The 24351-nt window shown below is 43.6% G+C and overlaps 1 protein-coding gene across 2 annotated transcripts in view; it reads right to left on the reverse strand.

The window, feature by feature from the left end:
• kalrna (kalirin RhoGEF kinase a) overlaps positions 1-24351 on the reverse strand; it is a 163668-nt gene that overhangs the window by 8126 nt on the left and 131191 nt on the right. Inside the window, exons 41-61 of one of the 2 annotated variants that reach the window (XM_069662822.1) lie at positions 15515-15718; positions 15142-15221; positions 13055-13201; positions 12716-12811; positions 12369-12487; positions 12187-12253; positions 11856-11959; positions 11703-11772; positions 11517-11603; positions 10465-10557; positions 10178-10228; positions 10014-10091; positions 9748-9933; positions 9463-9634; positions 9153-9370; positions 7140-7423; positions 4099-4261; positions 1486-1548; positions 1044-1071; positions 371-533; positions 109-230 (exon numbers count right to left, since the gene is read on the reverse strand). In XM_069662822.1, the coding sequence (XP_069518923.1) occupies positions 109-230; positions 371-533; positions 1044-1071; positions 1486-1548; positions 4099-4261; positions 7140-7423; positions 9153-9370; positions 9463-9634; positions 9748-9933; positions 10014-10091; positions 10178-10228; positions 10465-10557; positions 11517-11603; positions 11703-11772; positions 11856-11959; positions 12187-12253; positions 12369-12487; positions 12716-12811; positions 13055-13201; positions 15142-15221; positions 15515-15718 (2595 nt within the window). Of the gene's footprint in view, positions 1-108; positions 231-370; positions 534-1043; positions 1072-1485; positions 1549-4098; positions 4262-5530; positions 7424-9152; positions 9371-9462; positions 9635-9747; positions 9934-10013; positions 10092-10177; positions 10229-10464; positions 10558-11516; positions 11604-11702; positions 11773-11855; positions 11960-12186; positions 12254-12368; positions 12488-12715; positions 12812-13054; positions 13202-15141; positions 15222-15514; positions 15719-24351 lie in introns of those variants that run through there. The other variant, XM_069662821.1, reaches the window with a different exon arrangement.

Raw genomic sequence — 24351 nt, forward strand, 5'->3', positions numbered from 1 at the left:
TTAAATTAAATACTTGTTCTTGTCGTCTTGCTTCATTTTCTGCAGTAAGAAATCTGTTTACTTGTTCCATCACTTGGGAAAATGCTGCTTTTAATTCAGATGCATTACCTTGCACTTTAATAGAGGCAGAGGAGGAGGCAGAGCCGTGGTCATTAACAGCAACACAGGTGTAGATCCCCGTGTCCTGAGGCATCAGATTACAGATCTTCAGCAGGATGTCACCTGTGTCCCTGAGGAGGAGAAGAGGAGGAGGAACAGGTAGAAGAAGAAGAAGAAGAGGGCGGAAAAAGGATTTCAAATATAGGAAAAGGAAGAGAAAGAGCTAGAAGAAAGAAACTACAAATATAATATATGCACATGTAGTTGTTACCTGATGTCGATGGTGAAGCGGCTGTTGCTGGTCACTGGGTTCTGGTCGGGGCCCTTCAGGGTGACGGAGGGTTTGGGTCGTCCACAGACTTTACAGCAGAGGACCACAGTCTCCCCGAACGCACACACCACGTCTGACAGAGGGACGAGGAACTCTGGAGCCACTGTGCACAAGAAAAAATATTACAACACACCCCCTTCTGACTTCAACTTCTGGCCGTGTGCCTATAACGGGTTTGGTAAACATTGTGGACGTCTCGTGTGTTCTGCAGCAGATGAGATGTTTGCAGGAACTTTTCTGTCAGCTTTATGCAGCATTTTGAGGAGCCAATTAATGTTTGCAATTCCAAGAAACATCAAACACATTATTTACCAGAAGCTGAATAAATGTATTTGATGATATGACAGATCTTATTTTGTGTATTATCTTGTCTTTTATCTGGACCTTTAGTCTGTCTGTATACATTCTGTACAGTATGTAAGTTACCATATTTAATAATCCTCCTAAACTTGTTTAAAATTGAGAAAAGAATGATATTTACATACATTTTTAAATGTCTGTGTTTGTACTGTATGTGTTTCTCTAACTTCCTGTAAATTGTTCTTGGAACTGCGTGTAAGAATTCAGTATACAAGTTCAAATGAAGCTCATTCTGATTACTTTAGTTTCTTACCTTCCTGGATGAAGTTTGGGTTGAGAAGCTGGAAAACAGACGAGGTCAAAGTTAAAGTTTTGATCAGGTTAACCTAAAAACCTGTTCTAGTATTTAAAAATATAAAAATGATGTTTTCTGTCACAATTATTACCCCAGAATGTTTTTACTCTGCCAAGTTTTTCTTTACACATTGAAGACACGAGTAACCTGGTTTTGTTATTCTCATACAGTCCTTTCAACAGATTGTCTGTGAAGGATCTCAGTCATCCAGCTCATGGTAATTCGAAGCTTAATCCAAAAGGGAACTGGACTTGGTTAAAGTTTTTGAAGACGTTTCACCTCTCATTCGGCCTGCTCTCATCCAGAAGCCTTTCAGCTGAGAGGTGAAACCTCTTCAAAAACTTCCTTCCTTGTGGATTAAGCTTCCAGCTTTCAACAGGTTAAATGTGTGTGTGCGTACCTCCATGCCCGTCTTCGGGTCAAGGTCATCATCACAGTCTGACTCATCTGACGTATGAACCTCCTGATGGAGAATAAAGGAGGAAGACGAGAAAAGAGTAGAACAATGGGAGAGAAGAGAGTGAGTTGGGAGGGTTTTTTTAAAGGGGGTCGGGGGGAAGGGAGGAACAAAAGGAAGACAAAGAGAGGAGAACAAGAGAATAATGGGAGAGTAAATCGGAAGGAAGGGGAGGGAGGTTAGAGAAGTGGAAAACGCTCCAAGGGGGGAGATGATAGGGAGAAAGGCCGAGGGAAAAGTGGAAATGAAGGAGAGAAGGAATATTCTTTTCATAGACGGAGGAAAAGATTTGAGGATGAGACAAGAGAGCAGAGAGGACAGTAAAAAGTTTTCTGCCTTGGAGGGGTTCAAATGTCCTTGGAGGAATTGTTTGGCTGATACTCACCTGAGAGCTGATGTGGTTTTGGGCTTTTCATGAATCAGCCATGTTTTTTTTTCTGCTCTGCTTTAAACAACCTCCTCCTCATCCTCTCTATTTACCTTTTTTTTCTAAGGAAGAATGGCCTACACCACACTTCAAGGAGCAATGCGTCTTAAAATCAACACAGAACTCCAATAAAAGCAAATATTAAGGTGTAAGAGAGGTTTGGTTTCTAGGTGCTTGACTGACAGGTGTCTGCTGTCTGTCTGCTTCAGTGTCGTACCTCAACTCCACTGAAGTTACATTTTGTGTTTAAGTAAATTATAAACATGGCAGCAGGAGGTTAACTATAATTATTGGCCTTAAAATGTTGATGTTGGTGTCCCAGACCGTACATACATCTCTCTCTCAATCTAGGTTTCTATCTAAGAGTTCTCAGTTTATTACATCCATTGTTTAATATAGCCCGTATTTTGTTGTATTTCAAAATACCTTATTAAACACTAATCACAAAAAGGACATGGTACAGATAACCAAGGGTTGTGCATTTAGATGTATGTAGCGTTATTTCACGATGGGAGTCAGCCACTCTAAAATAAACCTTCATCATTTGACTGTAAACATAATTTACAAAAAACAACTCTGTGTTACTTGATGTTAGATCACTACAGAAAACACTGGTTAATACAGTAGAATAAAACAAACTTAAAATTAAATCTAAATTCTACCTCTATTCATGCACAAGTACGGAGAAATAAATCACAACGCAAAAACACAAAAAAGGAATCAAACTTTATTTCAACAGGTGCATTTGAGGGTTTGGGATCAAAATAAAAAGGTTCAAATAATAACTGAGGTTCTTCTTTTGTGGTTCTCAACCATAATAGTCTGATATTCTATCATGTTATTAACCTAACAAATAAAGCTTTTTACCCTTCCAATTGTGTTTTAACAGCAGGCTTTATAACATGAAAATGTTCCACTGGTATTGTTGGTATTTCGCCATAAATTTACTTACAGGAAAGTGAATCCAAAAAGATAGAAGTAGCTTCATAATAACCTTTGGTTTGCATGCTGACCTGCTTGATATTTACCTGCAGTTAGCAAGCCAGTTAGCTTGATAGTTTCAGGCAGTTAGCAAACCAGTTAGCTTGATAGTTCCCGGTAGTGAGCAAGCTGGCCAGCTTGATAGTTCCTGGCAGTTAGCAGTTAGCAAACCAGTTAGCTTGATAGTTCCTGGCAGTTCGCAAGCCAGTTAGCTTGATACATACCGGGAGTTAGCAAGCCAGTTAGCTTGATAGATACCGCCAGTTAACAAGCCAGTTAGCTTGATAGTTCCTGGCAGTTAGCAAACCAGTTAGCTTGATACATACCGGGAGTTATCAAACCAGTTAGCTTGATACATACCGGGAGTTAACAAGACAGTTAGCTTAATAGTTACTGGCAGTGAGCAAGGCAGTTAGCTTGATAGTAACTGGCAGTTAGTAAGCCATTCAGCACGATAGATACTGGCAGTTAGCAAGCCAGTTAGCTCGATAGATACCGGCAGTTAGCAAGCCAGTTAGCTTGATAGATACCGGCAGTTAGCAAGCCAGTTAGCTCGATAGATACTGGCAGTTAGCAAGCCAGTTAGCTCGATAGATACCGGCAGTTAACAAGCCAGTTAGCTTGATAGATACCGGCAGTTAGCAAGCCAGTTAGCTCGATAGATACCGGCAGTTAACAAGCCAGTTAGCTTGATAGATACCGGCAGTTGGAAAGCTGGTCAACCTGGCAGGCTTTTGTCACTGTCAGCTCTAGCATGTTGAAAGTGACGTAGCTTGTTAACAGTTCACCACCAAGCTTGTTAACTGGCTGCAGTTATATCCGATGTGGTTTATTGTTATGTGCTAAATTCTCTTTTTGTGGCTAAACCTTAGTCATGCTGTTCTCCAGAACCTGAACCATAAATACAAAGTGTACTGAAAGGCAGCACTGTACAAAAGGCTAACTGTCTGGTGCAGGTTGAGAACCACGGCTGGAGTCGAAAAAAGAAACACAACTACCGTGTGTGTTTGTAGGTGTGAACACACACGCATGCGACACACACGGGTTAGGAGGAAAAATAAAAACCAGGTGGGACGGGGGGGCAAGTGAGGGGTTTTGGCACACACATATGACATCACCATCGTGCGCCGTCGACCTGCTTTACTCACTTTGCCCTTCACCCTGGTGACGGGGGAGGCGAGTGGGGGAGGGGGCGTGGTTTCTTTGGGCTTACGGATGAGGCCATTCTCTTGACCTCTGACCCCCAGCGAGGAGAAGTCCCTGGCTTCAGCGCGCTTCCTGGCACGCAGTGTATTCCAAGACAGTGACTTCCTGTACGGTACAGGAACGAGAAACGTCAACCAGAAAATCAGAGAGAAGATCAGTGGAGTCCAGCTCAGTCTGGCTGCAGAGGCAACACTTCGGTCAGGCCACATCACCAGGACCCTCTGTAGTAACAAGTGGTTCGGGTATAATAAGCTAAACTTAGCATGCTAACTGCAGGAACTGTTTAACATGCTAGCCTGCTACTTTTTCAACTGTTGGATATTATTTACATCCCTGCTAGCACACATTCTTATTCAAGAAAATAATAAATACCCTTCCACATAATTATAAGGATCTTTATCATAAATGTCTATAATATAAAAACAAAATCCTGCCTCTTATTATTTTAATTTTAAAGATAATGTTTAACCACAACCAAGTATCTCTATATATTTTGGTAGCTGTTTCTTCTCTTTCTTCTTAAGAGCCATATATATATACTTTTTTCTGCGTCACCCTCTGGCCTCCGTAGGTTCCTATTTTGCTTCTATCATGTCCTTATGTGCTGTTGCTGAGGGTCCTGACGGGGTCACAGTTGCCTGAAGCTGCAGCCAGACTCTTCTGGTCCGTTAGGATATAGAAGAGGAGGGACAGACCAACAGAATGACACTGGTCTGACTATTAAGACAGAGATTAGGTAGATTAAGAGAGCCACAGAGAGAGGTGAGAGAAACAGAAGCTTTAACATACTGTACCTTCCTCTAACATAACCAGAGACAACACTGTAAACGCTGTTGAGTTAGCACAGTGGTCATTGAGCACAACTGATGGAAGCCTTTTTGTATTCTGTATTCTTTTTTCAATTCAACATAAAGATGACAACAAACCAATTATCGCTTATCACAGTAGTTTGCTTCATCTGAGCGTCGAGTTTGTTTCTTCTTCTTTGGATTTTAACTTATATTTGAAGTTGTATCTGTAGTCATCGACCTTTTCTTTGTTTGTTCAGCCATAGTAGATTACTGTTTACTCACAACACTTGCAGAGAGCGGAAAAGCAGCCGCTTAGCTCCGCCTACCCTCTCTGGCAGACCAACCACTGCTGGGTGATGGAAAACACGTCACTAACTGGGCGCCGCTTTTGATTTTCTCTGTGAAAGTCGCCACAGACACCCAGTCTGTAACAATACTATATACTGCAAATGCAAAGGCTTTCATCAGCGGGCCAGAGGCTCAGTCACCACTGTGTTACCTCATTCAGTGATAGAAAGAGACTTAACAGACATTTATTTAAATGAAAATCTTCGAGATTATTACTTTAATCACCATTGTGTTACCTCATTAGTCAATAGGTAAATAAATTAAGATCTTCAAGATTAGCATAGCATAATATTTAATATCATCCTCATAAATATTTGGCAAAAATAACCTTAAACCAAAAAGTGTCTTTGACTGCATTTCTTGCCTTTGAGAGAATTCAATAGAGTTCATGTTTGTACCTTCAGTGGAGTTTCAAACCGTCGGGTTAGTAAAACTTAAACAAAAGGAGGTCAAAAGAAACAACAAATACAAAAAGTTGAAATTAACCACACAGGGGAAAAAGGTGCACACAAAACTTTATACCTGTTGCTCTAGTGAAGAGACCTTCAGTGCTGCTTCATGTTTTCTGGACTTTGTAGTCATAAATAAAACACTGCTTTGTCCGTCTCTTTCAGGATATAACCTTAAACATATAACTTTGTGTCTCCATCTGATGGTATGACGATGAACACAGAAGCAGGCAGACCGCTCAGTTTCACGTTTCCTGTTGTAGTTTATTTACAAATATTAAAAACTACAAACCATCTCCAGCCTACCGCAGAACAAAACAACTTCACCTTCACGTCGCTTTGCTAACTCATGCTTAAGTCCAAAAGGTTTATTTTACATATTTAAAATACATTTAAAATCATTATTATTAGACTACCAACAGTACAATGCTGACCGCTGCCATTGAATGCAACATATTGCACAGCCTGACTTCATTCATATTTTTTATCATCTTAAATAGTGCAAAAGGGATTTTTTTTCTTAAACAGGAATGTTCTAGAGCCTCAGTCGAAAAAAAATTAACTTTGTACAGTGAACTGCCGACATTATAAACAAAATCAACATGAAGGAGGAGAAAGAAAACCCAACTTTGTCCGTCAAATAAAATAATAATTAACAAGGCAGAAAAACAACAACAACAAGAGGAATAAACACAAATTTCTGTTTAGAGATTGCCACAGACAACAAAATAAATCTTCTCCAGTGAGGAGAAAGGGGCGGAGTCCACCTGAATGCCCCAGGTGAGTTTTTTTCTTTCCAAAAAGAGTAAAAAGAAAAAAAAATATACAAAAAAAAAGAAAAAGCAGGTGTTAGGAACTGAAATAAGAGTCCGGTTTTAGCTCCACATGTTTTTCTCTGGTCTCCAGAGTCAGCTACAAGATTTTCTATCCAGTCTATTTCTGCAGGATTAATCCTCAATACTCGTTTACATGTTAACAGTGTGTGTGTGTGTGTGTTTTTGTGTGTCTTAGTTAATCCGTTTTCATGTAGATGCCACCGAGCCGAGAAGTGACAATGGCTCAGAAACTGTCACTGCAGCAGCTTCATGGACTAAAAGTTTTGTACCTTTTTTTTTTACCTCCGAGACGAGAAAATCAGGAGTTAAAACACCAAAAAAAAGTCTCCTGTGAGGTCCAAAAGTTCCTTCATTAAAGGGAGGAGGAGGGAAGGGAAGGAGTTAGGAGAGGCAGTGAGGAGCTGGGGTAGGGAGCTGATTCAAAAAACACAAAAACAAACAAAGACAGAGCTTTGTCACCTCGTTTCTCACATCCAATCCGAGTGCTTGGTTTCATCCCAACAGGAAGTGCGTCTGTCTGCAGGTAAAGAAGTGCTGGGTGGGTTTTGGGGGGACTTACTTGATGTTGTGTGCATCTGCCACCGCCGCCGAGAAGGAGGAAGTAGAAGAAGAGTCTTTTATGGACTTTGTGGGCGGGCCGAGAATGTGTCCCGGCACCCAGCCCTCCGCGGCCGGTGATTGGCTGTTAGCCGGCCGGTAAACGAGGTACATGTTCTGCTGATTGGTGGCCAGGATTTGCACGGTCTCTCCCTGACTGACGCAGATCTCGTTCTCTTTGAGCGCCGAGTAGTCCTGAGTGACCATCATGGTGGAGGAGACGCCGTTACAGCCGCCCTCGCGGTCCTGAGGTGGAGAGGAAAGGATGGAGGGAAAGAGGAGAAGACAAGAGGAGAGGAGCAGAGCAGGAGGAAGCAAAAGATGGAAATGACAGAGGCAGAGAGGATGAGGAGAATTGAGGACAAGGTTAAGGTGCGTCTATGTGGGTTGGATAACAGTCCTGCTGCTTGTCATGCTGTCACAGCCGACCCAAACCTGAGGAGGAGCAGAGGGAGGTCGAGTGCGAGGAGGAGGAGGGCGGTGAATAATGATGATGAAGGGTCAGGATTCTGTTCAGAGCTTATTTTAGTCTAACTCGACTATTACAACACATTTGTAAGCAATAGTTTATATTGCTTACAAATGTTATTTCCTATATTCCTTCATGCTTCATGCATGTCTTTCAGAGGTGCTTTTACAAGTAAAATAAGCAGAGAAAGAAAGACGAGCTGCTGCTCAGAAATGTGAGGAGTTTGTTTCCAACAAATCTCTTCAGTTATCTAGAAGTGGTTCTGTTTAGCAGCGTCCGACCTTGAGCAAACCCCCGACTGCTTTAAAGGTTGAAGTCAAAAGTCAATATTGCACATACCTAGGATTTTAGTTGACTTTTCAGAAATAACTTAAACTGACTCCCACGCTAGTGAACAGGGTAACTCAACAAAGATGTGCAAACCACAGCTGATGTGCCCTGATGAAGGCCAAGTCGGTCGCAACATGTCGCCTATTTTAAAAGTATATTTTTTGCCACGTGAAAATAAAGATGTTTTAATTCTACAAAAATCCTACAGAGCACCTTGGATGGTTTTTTAAGGACAGCTGCATTTTACACTTTATGATTGAGTTACATGTTTTGCAATGACCCCTTCACAAAATGAATTAATCCGAAGTATCCAAAGAGAGCACATGAAGGATTACTACAAAGACCAAGCAGCTCCTCCACTCTGTTGTTTTCAGACTGCACATCCCTAAGTTATATTGTTGACCTGCAGAAATAACAACTTAAATTGACATTATAACCTTTAGGTAAAGTGACAGACCTGCTGCCCAACAGAAAACAGTGGACATCAACATGACTTTGGACAGAATGACGACGTATACACGATTTGAAAAAGCAGTTTAACCATGTGGCTTGAATCTGAAAATGATACTTGTTATTGCTAATGTAATGTCATAACTTACAAAAACACAGCAACTTCTCTATCCGGACACCTGAACCCACGTCATTCTGGACAATCCACAAACCTGGGTTTCACCACTTTTCATTGGGAACCATTTACTCTTATTGGGGAAGTTAAAGTCACAGCAGAACATATTTTAAACAGCAAATATAAACAAAACCAGAACAGAACAGTTTTGTTCTTAGGAGCGTTTCTCCTTTAAAGGAGGTCACGGTGCTTCGAAGGAGAGTCTGGCAGGATGTAAATAACAGAGTGAGCAGAGCCGTCCAGCATCCTGCACACATCTAAAGGTCTCAGACAAAGTAGGCCAGAAGAACAGCTTGGCTTGTTTAAATATAAACCCACACAGCACGCAGCTACACCTGCAGTAGCCCAGATTTTACCCTCGACTTTTAGGGACAGGTATCTGACTCACAGGCAGCGTGAAGGGGAGAGCGTGCTTCATGGCCTAGTTCAGCAGCCGTCTGCTGCAGGCTACAGGATGACGGCTAAGACAAGAGGAGCAGGAGCTGTGTGTCTAAAAACTCAGCTGTGGTTTAATGTACATGTTCCCATCATTACCGTGTGCAGGAACTCACCCTGGAGTCGAAGCATGATGTGCCGCCGTTGGAGGTAGACATTTTCATCTGGCTCCTCCCTCTCTCCGTCTCCTTATCCCCGAGCCCGACCGCAGAGGACGGACGGCTGTGAGACGACACGGCCGTCCGGTTCCCCGAGGACGAGCGGTTTCTGGTCAGTGAGGAGCTGCAGCCTGCTCCGCCCTTCTCCTTCTGGTACTCGATGGGAGACTGCAGAGCTGCAATGACACATTAAAGAAAGTTTTGGATCCTGTTCGTAGTAGTTAAAGTATAACAAAGTTTAAGCAAAGTTGAGCGTTTGATGTCTCACCAGACAGGAAGTTGCTCTGAGCGTCCAGGACTTCCTGTATGTGTCTGACCCAGACCTGCTTGATGTCGACGTTGGCGGCCTGCAGGGTGAAGCGCTCCGATGAGCCGCGACACGACAACACGAACTTACAGGGATCGTTGTCTACGCTCTCCTCCAGACCCAGGTAGGATATCTGAAGGCATTAGCATAAGAATTGAATCTACAGTTTTCTGTAAAACATTAGAAGCTCTGTTAATGTCTGTTATATCTGTTAATAAGTGCATTTATAGAAAAAAAACTTTGTACCTTGATGCTCTTCTTGAACTGGTACCCGGGCGTCGACGATCCTTTCCTGAGCAGCTCACTGAAGATGACGATCTGCTCGAAGAGGAACACTCGTCGTTCTTTGGAGCGCGACAGAACGCCGGCGTCCTGCTCGGTTACAAAGAAGGTTTCCTGCTGCAGCAGTTTGCCCTGACACGTCAGCTTACCCTGCAGAGGAAACGGACTGGTCAACACACTGGTCAGCTTTGAAGCCTGTCGTTCATCTGCAGAAGAGGAAGTGAACGTACCTCGTATCCCTGCAGCCGACCCAAGTTCATCATGTCGTTGCAGAGTTTAGGGACCTGAGACATCAAATCTACGGCTTTCTGTGAGAGCAAGAGAGAAATCCTTGATGAGCTGGAGTATCCACAGACATTCATGTGATACACTTAATTTTTAATCACGTTTTTACCTCGATTTGTTCACAGTCCATGCCTGCCTTGGTGCTAAACTTCAGGAAGTCCTGAGGAGGAACACGATGACAAACTTTAACTCCTCCTTCCTGAACCACTTCCAGACATAAAGCAACTCATTCAACACATCCTTAAGCAAACTAAACACACAATAATCTGTAGCTCATTTGGTGATTTGAAAGTTGCACTAAACTTTTTGGTTCCACGAATCATTTCAAACTGTCAAACAAATTTGTAACAGGATTCTCCTGCATGACGGATACGAGTGAATCTGTGTGCACGTTACCTTCAGTAGCAGCTGGTATTTTGTGATTCTCTGGATGGGTTTGATGAGGAAGTCACTGATGGACAACCTGGACTGGATGTCCTGCTGGATTCCCTGGAGGACAAGACATAGACTCTTTTTCATCCTTTTGTTTAAGTCATGCTTTTGGTCAGTTAGATATCAAATACATCAGCTTAGAGCTGCACGACAAATTAGTTCACCATTGCAATTGCGATGTGCGCATCTCATCGTAGGACGTGTGATTGAACACTGCTGCTACTTCATTGTTACTTGGTGCAAAAGGAGCACTCGCCATTTCCTCGTTTTCCATCAATAATCTACAACAAAAGTCTGTTATCACATCAGTGCAGCTCTTCACCAGAGCGCAGAGCGAACTGACCGCCGAGCTGCAGAGTCTGTGAGTCAGCTGTCTGTAAACTAGACAAGCATGCGACGCTGCTGCTGTCAGAGATCACGTCATTAATTATAAGAAGATAAGATGATTCAGCACAAGACGACGTAGCAAGAAGGTAAATACAAATAAGAGTACACAAAATAAATAAAATGATGAAGATGGTTATACAACTGGTAGACAAAAGTCACAATCTAAAGTGACATGTTAAGCAGTATGAAATAAAACAGTATGAGCTATGAGGTATAAGAGGCGGCTTTTAGGTGTGTAGTGTCACCGCTGTGGCTACAGACGGGCTGCTAACGGAGCGGACTGTTTACTTTTAGCGGCTGCAGCGCACACACAGCGTGAGGTAGAGACAGGGCTGATCACGCTGATTAAATATACATTTCAACATCGTTAGAAACGGTAGGTGACACAGCGTATAAGTAACCCAACTGCAGCCCACAGGTCTGTTTGTGTTCATGTCATAAAGAAACGTGTCGCTCCACCTGAATTGTCTCTACTTGTTCATGCAGGTGTCTCTGAACCAAGTGTGGCAAAAGTAGGAGGGAGGTTTTGTTTTGTCAGAAGAAAATAGACGTAAAAATAAATAAAAATAAAAAATAAAATTCCGAAATAATAAAACAACAGCAACATGAAGAGTCAAAACATCACTTACATCAAAATACGTGTCATATTCAGCCACGATGAACTCGGATTTGGGCTTATTCTGACAGTAAATCACGTACATGTGCAGCCTTCTCTCCTGTAACACACAGACAGCAGATTAAATGTAGAGTCACATTTTTAGAGGTCAAATATTCTGTAATAACACCATCATCAGCAGCAGCAGCTTTCCACTCACGTGTTTGATGAAGAGCTCAGGGAGGTGTTCGTGGTCGTCCAGACATTTCTCCAGCTCTCCCACGAAGAAGCTGACGGAGACGAGAGACAGATGTTAAAACAGCCTGAACACACACATCTGGACCAAGCTCCAGCGTCTGGACACCAAACTTACTCTCTGTGCCAGTCGGAGATCTGGTGGATGTTCCCGAAGACGATTTTGTCTTTTCCTTTCATGTCATCGGGGACGCCCTTCTCCTCGATCCTCTTCATGAAGCCCTGCAGGGTCACAAGAAAGGTCAGCGGGTTGAGGATGCTCTACTCACTTCTCCTCAGTAAGTAGTTATCAAATGAACACCTGAGGAAAACTTTGAACACAGTTTTGGCTGATATTTTGAGGCTTCCGGTGCAGCCAGCAGACTCTTTTAGACTCACCAACAGTAGTAGAGTTAAAAAAACTGAGCATAAAGAAAGACCACTGTTAATCTGGCACAGATGAGTCTCACCTCCACCACGAACCCGAGGTCTTTGACGTAGTCCTTCTCCGTCTGAATCAGCTCGTTTAGGACGAACCTGAGCAGAAGAACAAAAACAGAGTCGCATCAGCTGAGCCTTCGGGAAGTCCCAAATGTAATCTGGTGCGTGTGGCAGTCAAAGTTGTAGCAGAAGCAGCAGCGATGATACTCACATGCGTCCTCTCATAGCTTTGGCTCTCTGCTCCAGCTCTGGGTTTCGTGGCTGCACGGGGGTGGTTTGCTCTGGTGGGGAGAGCGACGAGAAGCCAGGGTATGCTCCTGGTTCCAGAGTCTGAGGAGAGAAAAGGAGGTCCTTGATTAGACATGAATTTAACAACATAAACACGGACAGCCTTCACCAGACAAATACTGACAGCAGAGGGCAGCAGCAGCCTGGTCTCAAGTGGCCGTAATGAGCAATATTCACTTGGCTGTATAATCAGTCCATGCACACTAACCTGTGCTACATGTGCAATTTACAAAGACTGAACATATCCGTCCTACACATGCACACACTCACCATCTTTGTTTTAACCAGTTTTTCTATGGCGCTAACCAGCTCTGCAGCGCTGGGCACCTCAGAGGACGACTGCAGAGACGTTAGCAAGGCCGAAGACTGAGAGAGGAAGAGGAAGAGGAAGAGGAGGATCAAAAGCAACAGCGTGTTAGAAAGATAGGAGGGGAAGGAGATAAGGCGGGAAGAGGAGTTAAAAGGACAAACAGCAGTGAAAGAGAGAGAAGCTGTTAGTTAGCAGAGGACAGCAGCAGACCGACACACTGCAGGATTCATACCAACACTGGAAGAAGGCCAATTAATAATATGATGCAGAGTAACTAGCAGAGACCCCTCCACTCTCACCTTGTCGTCCTGAGCCGAGGGGTCCTTGATGATCTCCATCGGGGGAGGCAGAGGGGTGTGAGCCTCCTCGTCCTGCTCCTCCTCCCCGCCGCTCTGCATCCCGGAGGACGTCTTAGAGAGGAGGTTTCCATCCTTACTGAGGACTCTCTGCGGGGGAGACAGGGACAGAAATCACAGTCACCTTGTTATCAAATCAAACGGACACTAAGCTGCTGTTTCTGTCATTGTGGACGAGTTAGACTTTGAAGCAGGCTCCTTAATTCAAACATCATCACGTTGAACCCTTCATACACCTGATTTGAAGAGCTGATTTGGCCGTCTTCCTTTCAAGTTTTGAAAAAGAAATAAAAGCTGCTGGACATTTCCAGACGGAGCTAAATCAGACAACTTCTTTGTGATGAATCGCAGACAAAACAAACGCTCATAACTCCGGTCAGACCTGATGAGTTGGACGAAAGTCTCCAGACTTGTGAGCTAACTTTGGCACACTGAGAAACAACCCTATTGCGTACAGAGCTCCGTGTGGTTGAGTTATATCTTTATCTAACACACATTTACATAGTTGGACTTCAAGCTGCATTAAATAATTATAAAGTGAAAGTTGCGTCCTGTCTTTTATTGCTATAAAAAATGCTTCATTGCTCCCCTGAGGCAGAAACCTGCTTTGAGTTTAAATAAATCTGTTTTCCCTTTTATTAGTTATTTTCTAAGTTGTGTCGCTGCTCCACCAAACATGCAAATCTCCTTCTATGTCCAAGAAACTGGACCAACATTATTCTTGTTTCTTAGCATTTTTTCAGAAGCCAAAACACTTTGCAGAAATTCTCTAAGCAACAGAGGACATGGACATCAACCAACACAAGTGTTTGTTTTTTTACATAACAGCAATTTGAAAGAGAAATATTTGAGTTAAATGGTTTCATATTTCCAGTAATGACTGAGTAATTCAGGAGTCGGATGACTCAGGTTGTGTGGGAGTATGTGTGTCAGAGAGAAAGAAAGCCCGCACACACAGAAAGAGGAAGCTAACAGTCTATTAGGCAACTGTGTGTGGTGTTAATAAATGTCTTTGAACCTTCATCACAGGTCGACCTCAGGCCAGCAGGAGCACACAGATTGTTTCAAGCAAGATTTAACGTCCAATTCATATTTCTTTGACTGCATATTTTGGATTATATCTGCATATTTTATCACGTTACATAAGAGAGTGACTGTGATCAATGTGTTTCACCTTCAAAACAAAAAGTAAGAAAACTGTGTTTTCCAGAAATCAGCTATTGATATCTATTCAAGAAATTCTTGACACATTGAGGAATTTCCTGACTGATAAAATAATAAAGCCTCTCGTCGGAAGGTACATTTTTGTTTCTGGAGGATGTAGACACACTTGGCACACCTGTTTCCTAGGACAGGTGTGAGGAGAGGAAAGAATCTGTCTGATTTACAAGTAAACTTTCTGCAAGTTCGACAGTGTGTGGACGTTTCTAAAGGATGCAAGACGGCAAAAACTCTTTCACGCTGTTACGTGTGGCCCGTTTTGTTTTCGCCCTGTTCTCTCTGGTCTCCCTGCTCCTTCTGCCTGCTGCATACCTGAGTGCAATGAGCACTCAGGGAGGAGGAGGAAATATAGAGGTGCAGAGAGAGGTGCAAGCAGGTTTTTCTCAGCATGTTTTAGATTGCCGAGTTTAGTTTTTTTAATTTGGGCTGGAGACCTCCGATATAGTCCAGTCATTCGTCTTTCGTTTTAAGTTAGTGTTTCCTGTTCATAGTTTAGTTTAGTTTAGTAACGACGGTCCATCGCGTGGCTGACCCGGCATCTTCCCACCTTGTGTTCCTTTTGGCTGGGGTCTCCAGCCCCTCATGATATTTTTGAACACTTAAATGTTTATCATTTGTGTGGTGTCCTTTTAATATGATGCAATCCCAAATTTTGTTAGCGAGGCCTGAACACATGCAGGGATCGATGATCGGAGCTGAGAATAAGAGGAATAAACTCTGGGGAGAAGCGAAACAATGACACTGTCTGTTCAAAGAGGGCCGGCTTCAAAGTATAAAAAAGTCAACTTAACCACAATCTTATCGCTTACCTCATCGATGATGTCATCCTGCAGGTTGATGTCAGGCAGGTCAATACTCTTCCTGCTTTCTTCTCGTCCTGATCCTGGACCTGTCAATCAATCGGTCAATCAGTTCATCGCTCATTACTTACACATGCAGGGTTGCATTTTGACATTAATGGAGGGGAAGATCAAGACTTTAAGGAAGGCTCAGGTTAGGTTGCATTTTGGCAGATTCAGTCGGTAAAATTTTGCAGGACAGGAAGCTGGACTTTGTTTCTTATATTGCAAGAAAACCAGGAGATGATTAGTTCAGCTTCAACTCTCGGTCATCCTCTAACATCCTGTGAGACTTTAAATGTGTTATCCTTTATAGTAAACATGCAGTTAACATTATTATTACCCGTCTTCTTCTGCTTGTTGGGGAGTTTCTTCACCGAGCTGCCGTGGCTGAGGCGGCGGACCGGACTGGTCAGCCATTTCCTCAGAGTGTTTCCGGAGCGCTTGGGTCCCGGAGAGCTGGACTGCAGCGAGCTGAGGGACGGCTGCGGCTGAAGGTTCGCCACTGACTCCGTCTTTCCATCAGAGCCGCTCACGGGATAGTTTTCTGAAAGGAAGAAAGTCCACAGTTCAGTAAAATCGACTACTTAAACCTCTTTTACGTGATGTCTTTTTGGACCAGAGGAACTTAATCATGGCTCTTTTTTCTTCGTTTGCGGAGCGAGAAGTAGGTCGGTGTAGAGTAGGTTCCCTCGCAGCACATGAGGAACCTTGAGTGACATGCTGTGGGGGGGATTTGTAAAGATGTAAAGTGTATGTCAAATGGTCGAACGCATGATGCAGCAACAGGGGCCGCCATCTTTAGAAACACGAGTTCCAGCTTACAAAGGTTGCCTTAAAAAATGGACCAAAACACGAGCAAATGGACCATCTGTGAAGTTCACTGAGCTGCAGACAGCTCCACCGTGTCATCCCTGATTTGATTGGTCCAGAAACCTCATGTTGATAAATTAAGGTTTCCACACTAGACACATTCTGGAAACTATATCATCTATTAAAAGCACAACAGATAATCAGGTAAAGGGTGTTTTTTCCCTGTCAATCTTCCATTGAAGCATTTTTTCCTCGCTACAGAAGGCTGAAATGTTTCCAGGTTTAGGTGTAAAATAAAAGACACAGTTCTTCATGGAGCTCAGCAGGTAAAAACAGGAAGTTGACAACCGTTTAGCCGACTGCTTTGTCGTCCTGCATCATTTCCTGCTTTGTAATCCTTCAAACAGAAGTTTGATCCGCGCACTACAGCTCGTGTTTGACTTTAGATCAGCTGACAGGAAACGTCCACACCCTCTGACATCACATTCGATCCGCAGCAGAGAGAGACAGAAGGTTGTTATCAGAACCGTGACCCGCCGAGCTCACCATCAGTCGATATAACAACTTGTTATGTTCAGCTCAAGCTATGTAAAATCTCACTTTGAATATTCATAAATAAAGAGATTATGTTTGACATGATACCAGAACTTCAGTACGATACCAGTGAAGGAAACACTACTCGAAATCTGTTTCGTTACCACGGCAACAAAAAAAGAATACCTAGGAACAAGAAACGAGGTCATTTCCTTTTAGTTTCCCACCTTCACTAAGAAAGTCAGTAAACACCGACCAGCTCATTTGACGTCCTGTTATTAGCAATGAAAGGCTTAATGAGCGGGATTTTCCATATTAAAATATTCCCTCCTCATCATCCAGGAGAAGTGTGAGCTGGTGTCTGTGTCTGCAGAGGATCAGCTGTGTGTCTGGTCTGGCTGTTAGGGCGTCCATCGCTGGGCAGTGTGCTGGAGCTCAGCCAGCAGTCTGCAGGTCGGGGCGACATGAAAACATGGCTGCCTCTCTGCTCTGCGTCTGCAACGTTCGCATCTTCAATCATCATCAATCTTCAAGGGTCAAAATATCTCACTGAATTGCAAAACGATGCCTTGCGGACCATATTAATGCAACAACATGGATGGCAACTGTACTTATAACCCTTCAAAATAAAAGCACCACATCTACACCGGTTGGCGAAGAAGAGCCTTGGAGCGTCGCACTGTGTGCACACTCGCTTGACATCTTGGTGCAGAGAGAGCCAGCGGGTCTGTGATCAAGAAGTTTATGAGGCTCAACATGACAGAGCTCCTGACACTCTTTTAGCTGTGCCACACGCTCTGTGCTGATTTTAAAATAGCCATACATACACCCACCCTGCATAAATCCTCGCACATTTGGGGAAGCTGCTTGCATGCTGCGTGACGGATGCAACTCGCGTTGTTGTTTGACATCTCGGCTCCAACCTCATCACTCCTCCACATATCAATTATGAAATCAGTTGCCTGCCCGAGCTAGCTCGCAGGTGTCGCCCCATCTGTGATGGAGGGCGGAGCAGACAGACAGTCGACTTTGCCCTATAAAAACTGAACCCTGTACCTTCCTGCGGGGTTGTACGGAGGTGTAGGCACGTCAGAAAATAACATCATAGTTGTGTTTACATCAACAGCACTCGCTCTCTTCACTTCCTGTCGATGTCGCTCGACCACTGCTCACGTGCTCGTGGCAGTTCTGGGTTGAAAATCTGTAGATGTGTTTTTCAAAGCTTCGGTACCTTTCTGTGCTATCGATTGAATCGTTTTAAAACCTGTGGTATCGACAAGTATCTGAATTTTTGACAACCCTGGTAGAGGTATCATAAAATCCCGTTTTGATTGGTCACAAACGAGCAGCAGATATCGTGCTCTTGTTTTTGTCCCCACATGTGCTTTTGTTAATCATATTCAGGAACCGCAGCGTCATGTTCTGCTTCTCTCGCGCCGTGAGATCCAGATGAGTCTTTGTATTAAAGACAAACGAGGTCTGTTCGGCAGCTGCTCTCGTGTCGCACACGCCTGCTCTGACAATAGTGTCATTTCTAACACGCGCGATCATGTTGGAGATAAATCCTTCTTTTATCCTCGTTTTAGTTTTGTGAAAGTTAGCAGCTGTTGATCTCTAAATATAGACACCATGAAGACAACCGAGTAATATTTAATTTGACTGTTCAAGCAAAGAGAGACACATTTGAATGTGTTCATAGATAACCAGGAAGCAGGAAGTAAATGTTATCAAATAGACGCTGCCTGTGTGGCGGAGATAGCATCACCTGTGATATCAGCAAAAAGTCTGACCCGCTTGAACCTGATGAACACTTCGTTATTCTGCTGATTTAGGAGAAGAGACGCCACATTGGTGTTTTATATCTGCTGCAAAAGTCTGAAACATCCACACACAACTGACTGTGTGTGTGTGTGTGTGTGTGTGTGTGTGTGTGTGTGTGTGTGTGTGTGTGTGTGTGTGTGTGTGTGTGTGAGTCCTTAATGAGTGTGTGTTTCTGATAAAGAAGGAAAGTCATGTGTCAGGACTGTGGTAGATCAGCTGCACTCACACACAGCTGGGAGCCATCGCTGTGGCGTGTGTGTGTGTGTCAGACAGGAAATGAAAGGTTAAAGGTCAATAAAAGTATTATCTTATTTTTCTTATCTGTTTATTTCTATCTATCCACACCCTGCCTTCCTCCTCCTCCTCCTCCTCTTCCTCCTCCTCCTCTTCCTCCTCCTCCTCCTCCTCCTCCTCCTCCTCTCTGAGCAGATTTTTATCTCAATGTTTTGTTGTACAACATTTCTGTTGCTGTAGAAGCCAAAAAAATCCTGTGATAGTCTGTCGTTCTTGTGGGTATATAATGCCAGTAAGACAACAATAACGTCACTTGTACTCTGGATCATAGCATTATAAAAAGACAAGGTCAAAGGTCAGCAGGACAGGAGAATAAGACGTGTTTGTTTTGACCTCTGAGCTACAAACTGAACTTTATTTGACTTAAATCTTATAAAGTAAAAACTGTGCATTGTAATGTGTTTATTATCTCTGCTGTGTGACCTCCCCCTGAGGTGAGCCGGCTCCTCCACCTCTTCCCTCCGCCTTACGCAGCTCTGTGGTTAATGTGTGCGTATTTTTGGTTGTTATTTAGGTTGTTATCAGACAGTGTCAGCGGTGAGGCAGAAATAAAGCTCTGGTGAAATCAGCATCCAAGGTCACAAAAGGTCCACTAAAATCAAACACACTTTAGAGAGGGGCTGCGTATTGGCAAGAATCCGGTGATACAAAACCGATCAGTATACATGAGATTACTGATCTTTATGTTGCACTCTCTGTCTGCTGCACAGGCCTGTTTCTGTGTGCTATACTGGCTCGATGTCTTTACTTCTTCCTGTTTAGAGATATTTACAGAATTGAGCTTAGTAAATTGCAGTCACATTGACGGCTGTATTTGCAGCGAAGAAGTAATAAAAAACATATTGCAGGACAGTTAAGATTGTGCATGAGATAAAAATGAAAGTGCACGTGATAATTATAAAAACTGTTATTGCACAAGGCTGTGAAAGTTAAGGATTTACACTTAGTAAAGCTGTATAACCTGGTATTAAAAAAGTGTGATTACACAAAGGATCAGAGGTTGCACACGGAGCTGAAAACATCCTTCATGCTCCATTTTCCCTCCTGCTGCACAGTGAGGAGTTATACAGGTTGAAGCTCACAGGTGAGAGAGACTTCCTGTGGCCTCAGTCCACCGCTGAAGGTGCTCTGGTAGGAATGGAGTAAACAAACGGCTTCAGATCGATTAAAACTCTGATATCCTGCAGGAGGAGGTTCACAGACGACACAAACTGAACCACTGCAGAGAAGAATTTTTGCATGCAAATGATCAACTAAAAAAGGATAGCTATTTTGGGAATCGAAACATGATATCAGGATGCTGAAGCATTTCAATATTTCCTTACACCTCTACTTGACAGAGCAAGATATGACTGTGCAGAGAGATGGAGTGGGACTGAGCAGCACTAAATATAGTTCATCCTCAAAGCTTCAGTGAATATCCCGATGATGAAGGACTGTTCAGACTGTCGGTTACCCTCAGTGCACGAGACCAAGCGTATGGTTTCCCCTGCTGCAACACATGCACACACTAACAACACACTGGCATACATCTGCACACACCGAAGGCTCTGTCTTTACTTCTATCTACACCTCGGCTGATCTTTTCCTTTGCAATCAACTGGATGAATTCCTTTGAGGAATCCGCGTGAGCTCACTTGAACCTTAACTTTGTTTCAGCGTGGGAGTGCAACAATGTCGAGTGGCCAACCATCCCCACAGGTAAACAGGTTTGTACAGGGCTGGGTGAAGCTTAAATAAAGGGTTCATTCAGTTCATTGACGACTTTAGGTGATAAGTTGTTCTGTAAAAATGTAGACGAAACCACAAACCTACTTGAAACTTGGCTCCAAACAAACGATAAAAAAATCTACCCTCAAAAGTCGCTTCTTCTGTGACGTCTGGACAATTCTGAGGGATTCAAACTGTGTTTGAGTTTCTACAAGAAAATGCTGCAGTCTAACTCCACAAGCTTTTACATGCATCCATCACAAAACGTCTGCTTTCATTTATTTGACACAGTGTGATTCAAAAACTGAGCGGCCAGCTGGTGAGAAGATGTAAGAGCACAAAGGAAAATACTTTTATCTGAGCGTGACTTCGCATTTTTGGCAAAACTATAACACAATAAAGTATAGACTAATGACTGCAGAATTAATGAGTAATTTATTGGCACTAGCAGCTCCACTAATCTCAAAGGAAAGTGTGATGTGCAGCCGATCTTGACCAGGAAACGCTCCGTGTAGACATCAGGTCAAGGTAGGTCTGTTGCAGTCGCTCGCTAACGTCACATGTAGCTTGAATCAGACGTTAACCGAGTGTATCAGAACGAGGAAACAGAGCCCTCTAACTCGCCCTGACGTCACTCTGCCCTGGCGTTTCAGTCGTCACTCTCTGAAGAGCTCCTGAGCAGACCCACTCGTGTATAAGAGAGGGAGCCATGTCATAGGTCACCTGTTCACCTGTGTGAGAGCTTTCAGCAGAACCATTCAGTGCTCTTTACAGCTGGCTGGGCACAGAAACTCATTCAGGACTCCAATGCACACGCACACACGCAGCTGAGTGATAACATCATGTTGCTTTAACACGTCACCCTTCCAGGAAACATGACGCTGCAGAAAAACTGCGTCCACTGCAGTCACCAACCAGAAGAGCCGTTTAAGGATGATTCTTGACCTCTGAAACATCAAAAAGACTCATTCATGTGGTGTTTTCTGAAGCTTTCCTCAAGTCTTTCTCAGGGGATGAACACTGTTGTGAAGGCGTCGCTGGGATGATATGCTACGATCATGAGTTGTGATGAGCAATAACACAGTCTTGATAGGGGAACACAGCTGACGCGATGGAAAAAACAGCCGGTCAATTCTGCCGTTTTTTGCTTGCATGTAAAGTACACGCTGGAGCACACGCCCACATCCGACTGAAACACATCTGATCTTTTTTATACTAATGGGACAAAGGTGACGAATATCAGTCACAACAGGAAGTCTGGAGGTGTGTTTGATGTCACAGAAACGCATTATTCTTGATCCAGACTTCCAGGTATAATATTTCATCTTGTATCACTTCCTGACATCAACGAGCCAAACCCAACATAACAATTTGCTGACACTCATTCTGGCATTCCTCTTAGACAACACATCTAACTGACAACTCCATACCTTCGTTGGTCACACCTTTGTTACTGCAATGCTAACTCTTAACCCATCTCAGTCAGGCAGCCCGTTCCTGAGTTCAGCTCGAGGATAGAGCTGCTGCCAGGCTGTTAACCAACGCCAACAGATCATCTCATTTGCGTCACTTAAAGAACGTCGATTTTACGACTTGCTTAATTTCTGAACTTTTACATCCTTTTGTACGGAAGCCCTGAGCGGACATGGAGATCTCAACTTATTTATCTCGTTATCTTGGGAGGTAACATTTGTATTCTCTTGTTTAAAAACTTGTTATCTTGCATAATCCGAGGTCGGAAATAAATCTTGTTTGCATCATTTGGTAATCTTTGTCAGTCGTCATTTTCTGCAAACAAAACACCTAAATGAGAATGTTTTATTTGGAAGTAGTGAGAAACGTAGTTAACAATAAAACGAAAGTTAATTTTACTCAAACATCCTTCCATTTTCTTCCGCTTATCTGGGTTCGGGTCGCCATGGCAGCAGGCTGAGCAGTTATGCCTAGGCGTCCCTCTCCCTAGCAACATTTTCCAGCTCCTCCTGGGGGATCCCGAGGCGTTCCCAGACCGGGTGGGATTTTATAATCCCTCCAGCGAGCTCTGGGTCTGCCATGGGGTCTCCTCCCAGTTGGACGTTCCTGGAAAACCTCCGAAGGGAGGCGATCAGGAGGCACCCTAATCAGATGAACCACCTCAACTGGCTCCTGTAGATGTGAAGGAGCAGCGGCTCTACTCCGAGCCCCCTCCGGATGTCTGAGCTCCTTACCCTCTCTCACAGGCTGAGCTCAGACACCCTGCAGAGGAGACTCAGTTCAGCCGCTTGTATCATTTTCCTGGAGCTGTACACGAGTAAGGTAAAGACACACGGCCATACAAAGTGGATCCTCTTACCCAGGAACATCAGATAGAGATAGATACATCTACATTATGGGAAAAACTACCACATGGTTTGAGAGGGCAAGAGGCACAGATGGAAGACAAGTGGGAGAAATGGACATTATTTAAGACTCAACGGCAGGAGGGATCACAGACAAGACTGATTTACTAGTTATTTGAGTTCTCCATATTTGATTTACACGTCCTCCTGTGGGCTCTACATGTGTACGAAGTCAAACAAACTGAGGCGTGTAGCGTACTGCTGTGCTCGTACGCCGGGTAAGAGTGAATACTGTGAGTACTGCAGAGTACAGCAGTGTGACACGGACAGAGTCAGGTGAAACCAAACAAGGGAGCTTTTGTTCTGCAGCCGACGAACAGACAGACCGTCTACTGTTAAAATCCCCATCACTCACTATCTTTAATCACACACACACACACACACACACACACACACACACACACACACACATCTGACGTCCAGTCCGTAGATACTGAACCAGCAGTATGAATGCAACAGAACAGGGTTTTTGTCTTCTTCTCTCTTCTCTCTCTTACACACTCGCTTTCATTCTGTAATTACATCACACACACACACACACACTGTCTATGAATGGATGTATTGACAAGAGAGTATTAGCGCTCAGACCCACAGAGCTACACACACACACACACACACACACACACACACACACACACAGGCATACCTGACCTCTTTTTTTGTCTCGTTTAGCAGAAACATAAAGACGGACTTTAACCTCGTCCTTGTTCAGCATCAAACTGCTCAGTGTGCAGCGGATGGGACTCAAACTGTACAAACAACTCGCTTGTTTCAGTGTTTCTTTCACCTTTTCTTTTTACGTTTAACTTACTTTAACTGGAGAGTTTTAAACAGATTTCTTTTGTTCATTTCTCAACAATGACGGTAACACAGGTCCTCTTTCAGCGTGCAAAGAGGATCAAGAAAACCGCCAACGTTGTAATGAGTTGTAGAACCACGGCTCACCGGCTTCTTAATGTTCATAAGGGTTCTGACTGATCGATTGTTCTCGAGGTCAGTTACAGCCTTCATTATAAAACATCGGCCTGAGTTTCCCAAAATCCACGATGGCACCCTCAAATGTCTTTCTGGATACAACCCAAAACGTTCAGCCTACTGTCAGAGAGGACGAAAGAAAGCAGAACATATTCACATTTAGGAAGCTGGACTACGGAAGCCCTAAGCAGACATGCATCCGTACATTTTATTGACTGTGATAACGAGTCCTTCCCGGTTGTTTTCTCGAGATCTCGACTTATTTATCTGGAGATAACAAAGCTGGTTTTCTTGTGACAACGGGATCATTTCCTGTCGATGTAGAAAACAGAACAACGGGCTGCTCTCGGTGATGTTACAGAGCAGGACGTGCTGCCATCGCCCACTCATGAGTTAAGTCTGTTTCTATGTTTGTTTTGTGCTTTTGCAGCTCTGCGGATGCGAGTCATGATCATCTGACGTTGCGGCGGTGCAGCTTTGAGATAAATAAGTTTGAGATCTCGAGGAAACAACCGGAAATTTCTCATTCTTGCGGGAAAATGGATTAAATGAAATGCATGGATGGATGTCCGCTTAGGGCTTCCGTAGAAATCAAGAGGACTTTGTATTTTCTTCACTCAAATCAATTATTGGAATATGAAATTGGTATTTTATT

Source organism: Semicossyphus pulcher, unplaced genomic scaffold (assembly GCF_022749685.1).
Source record: "Semicossyphus pulcher isolate SPU_LCO1_2020_fin unplaced genomic scaffold, fSemPul1.0.p SCAF_15, whole genome shotgun sequence".
NCBI lineage: Eukaryota > Metazoa > Chordata > Actinopteri > Labriformes > Labridae > Semicossyphus > Semicossyphus pulcher.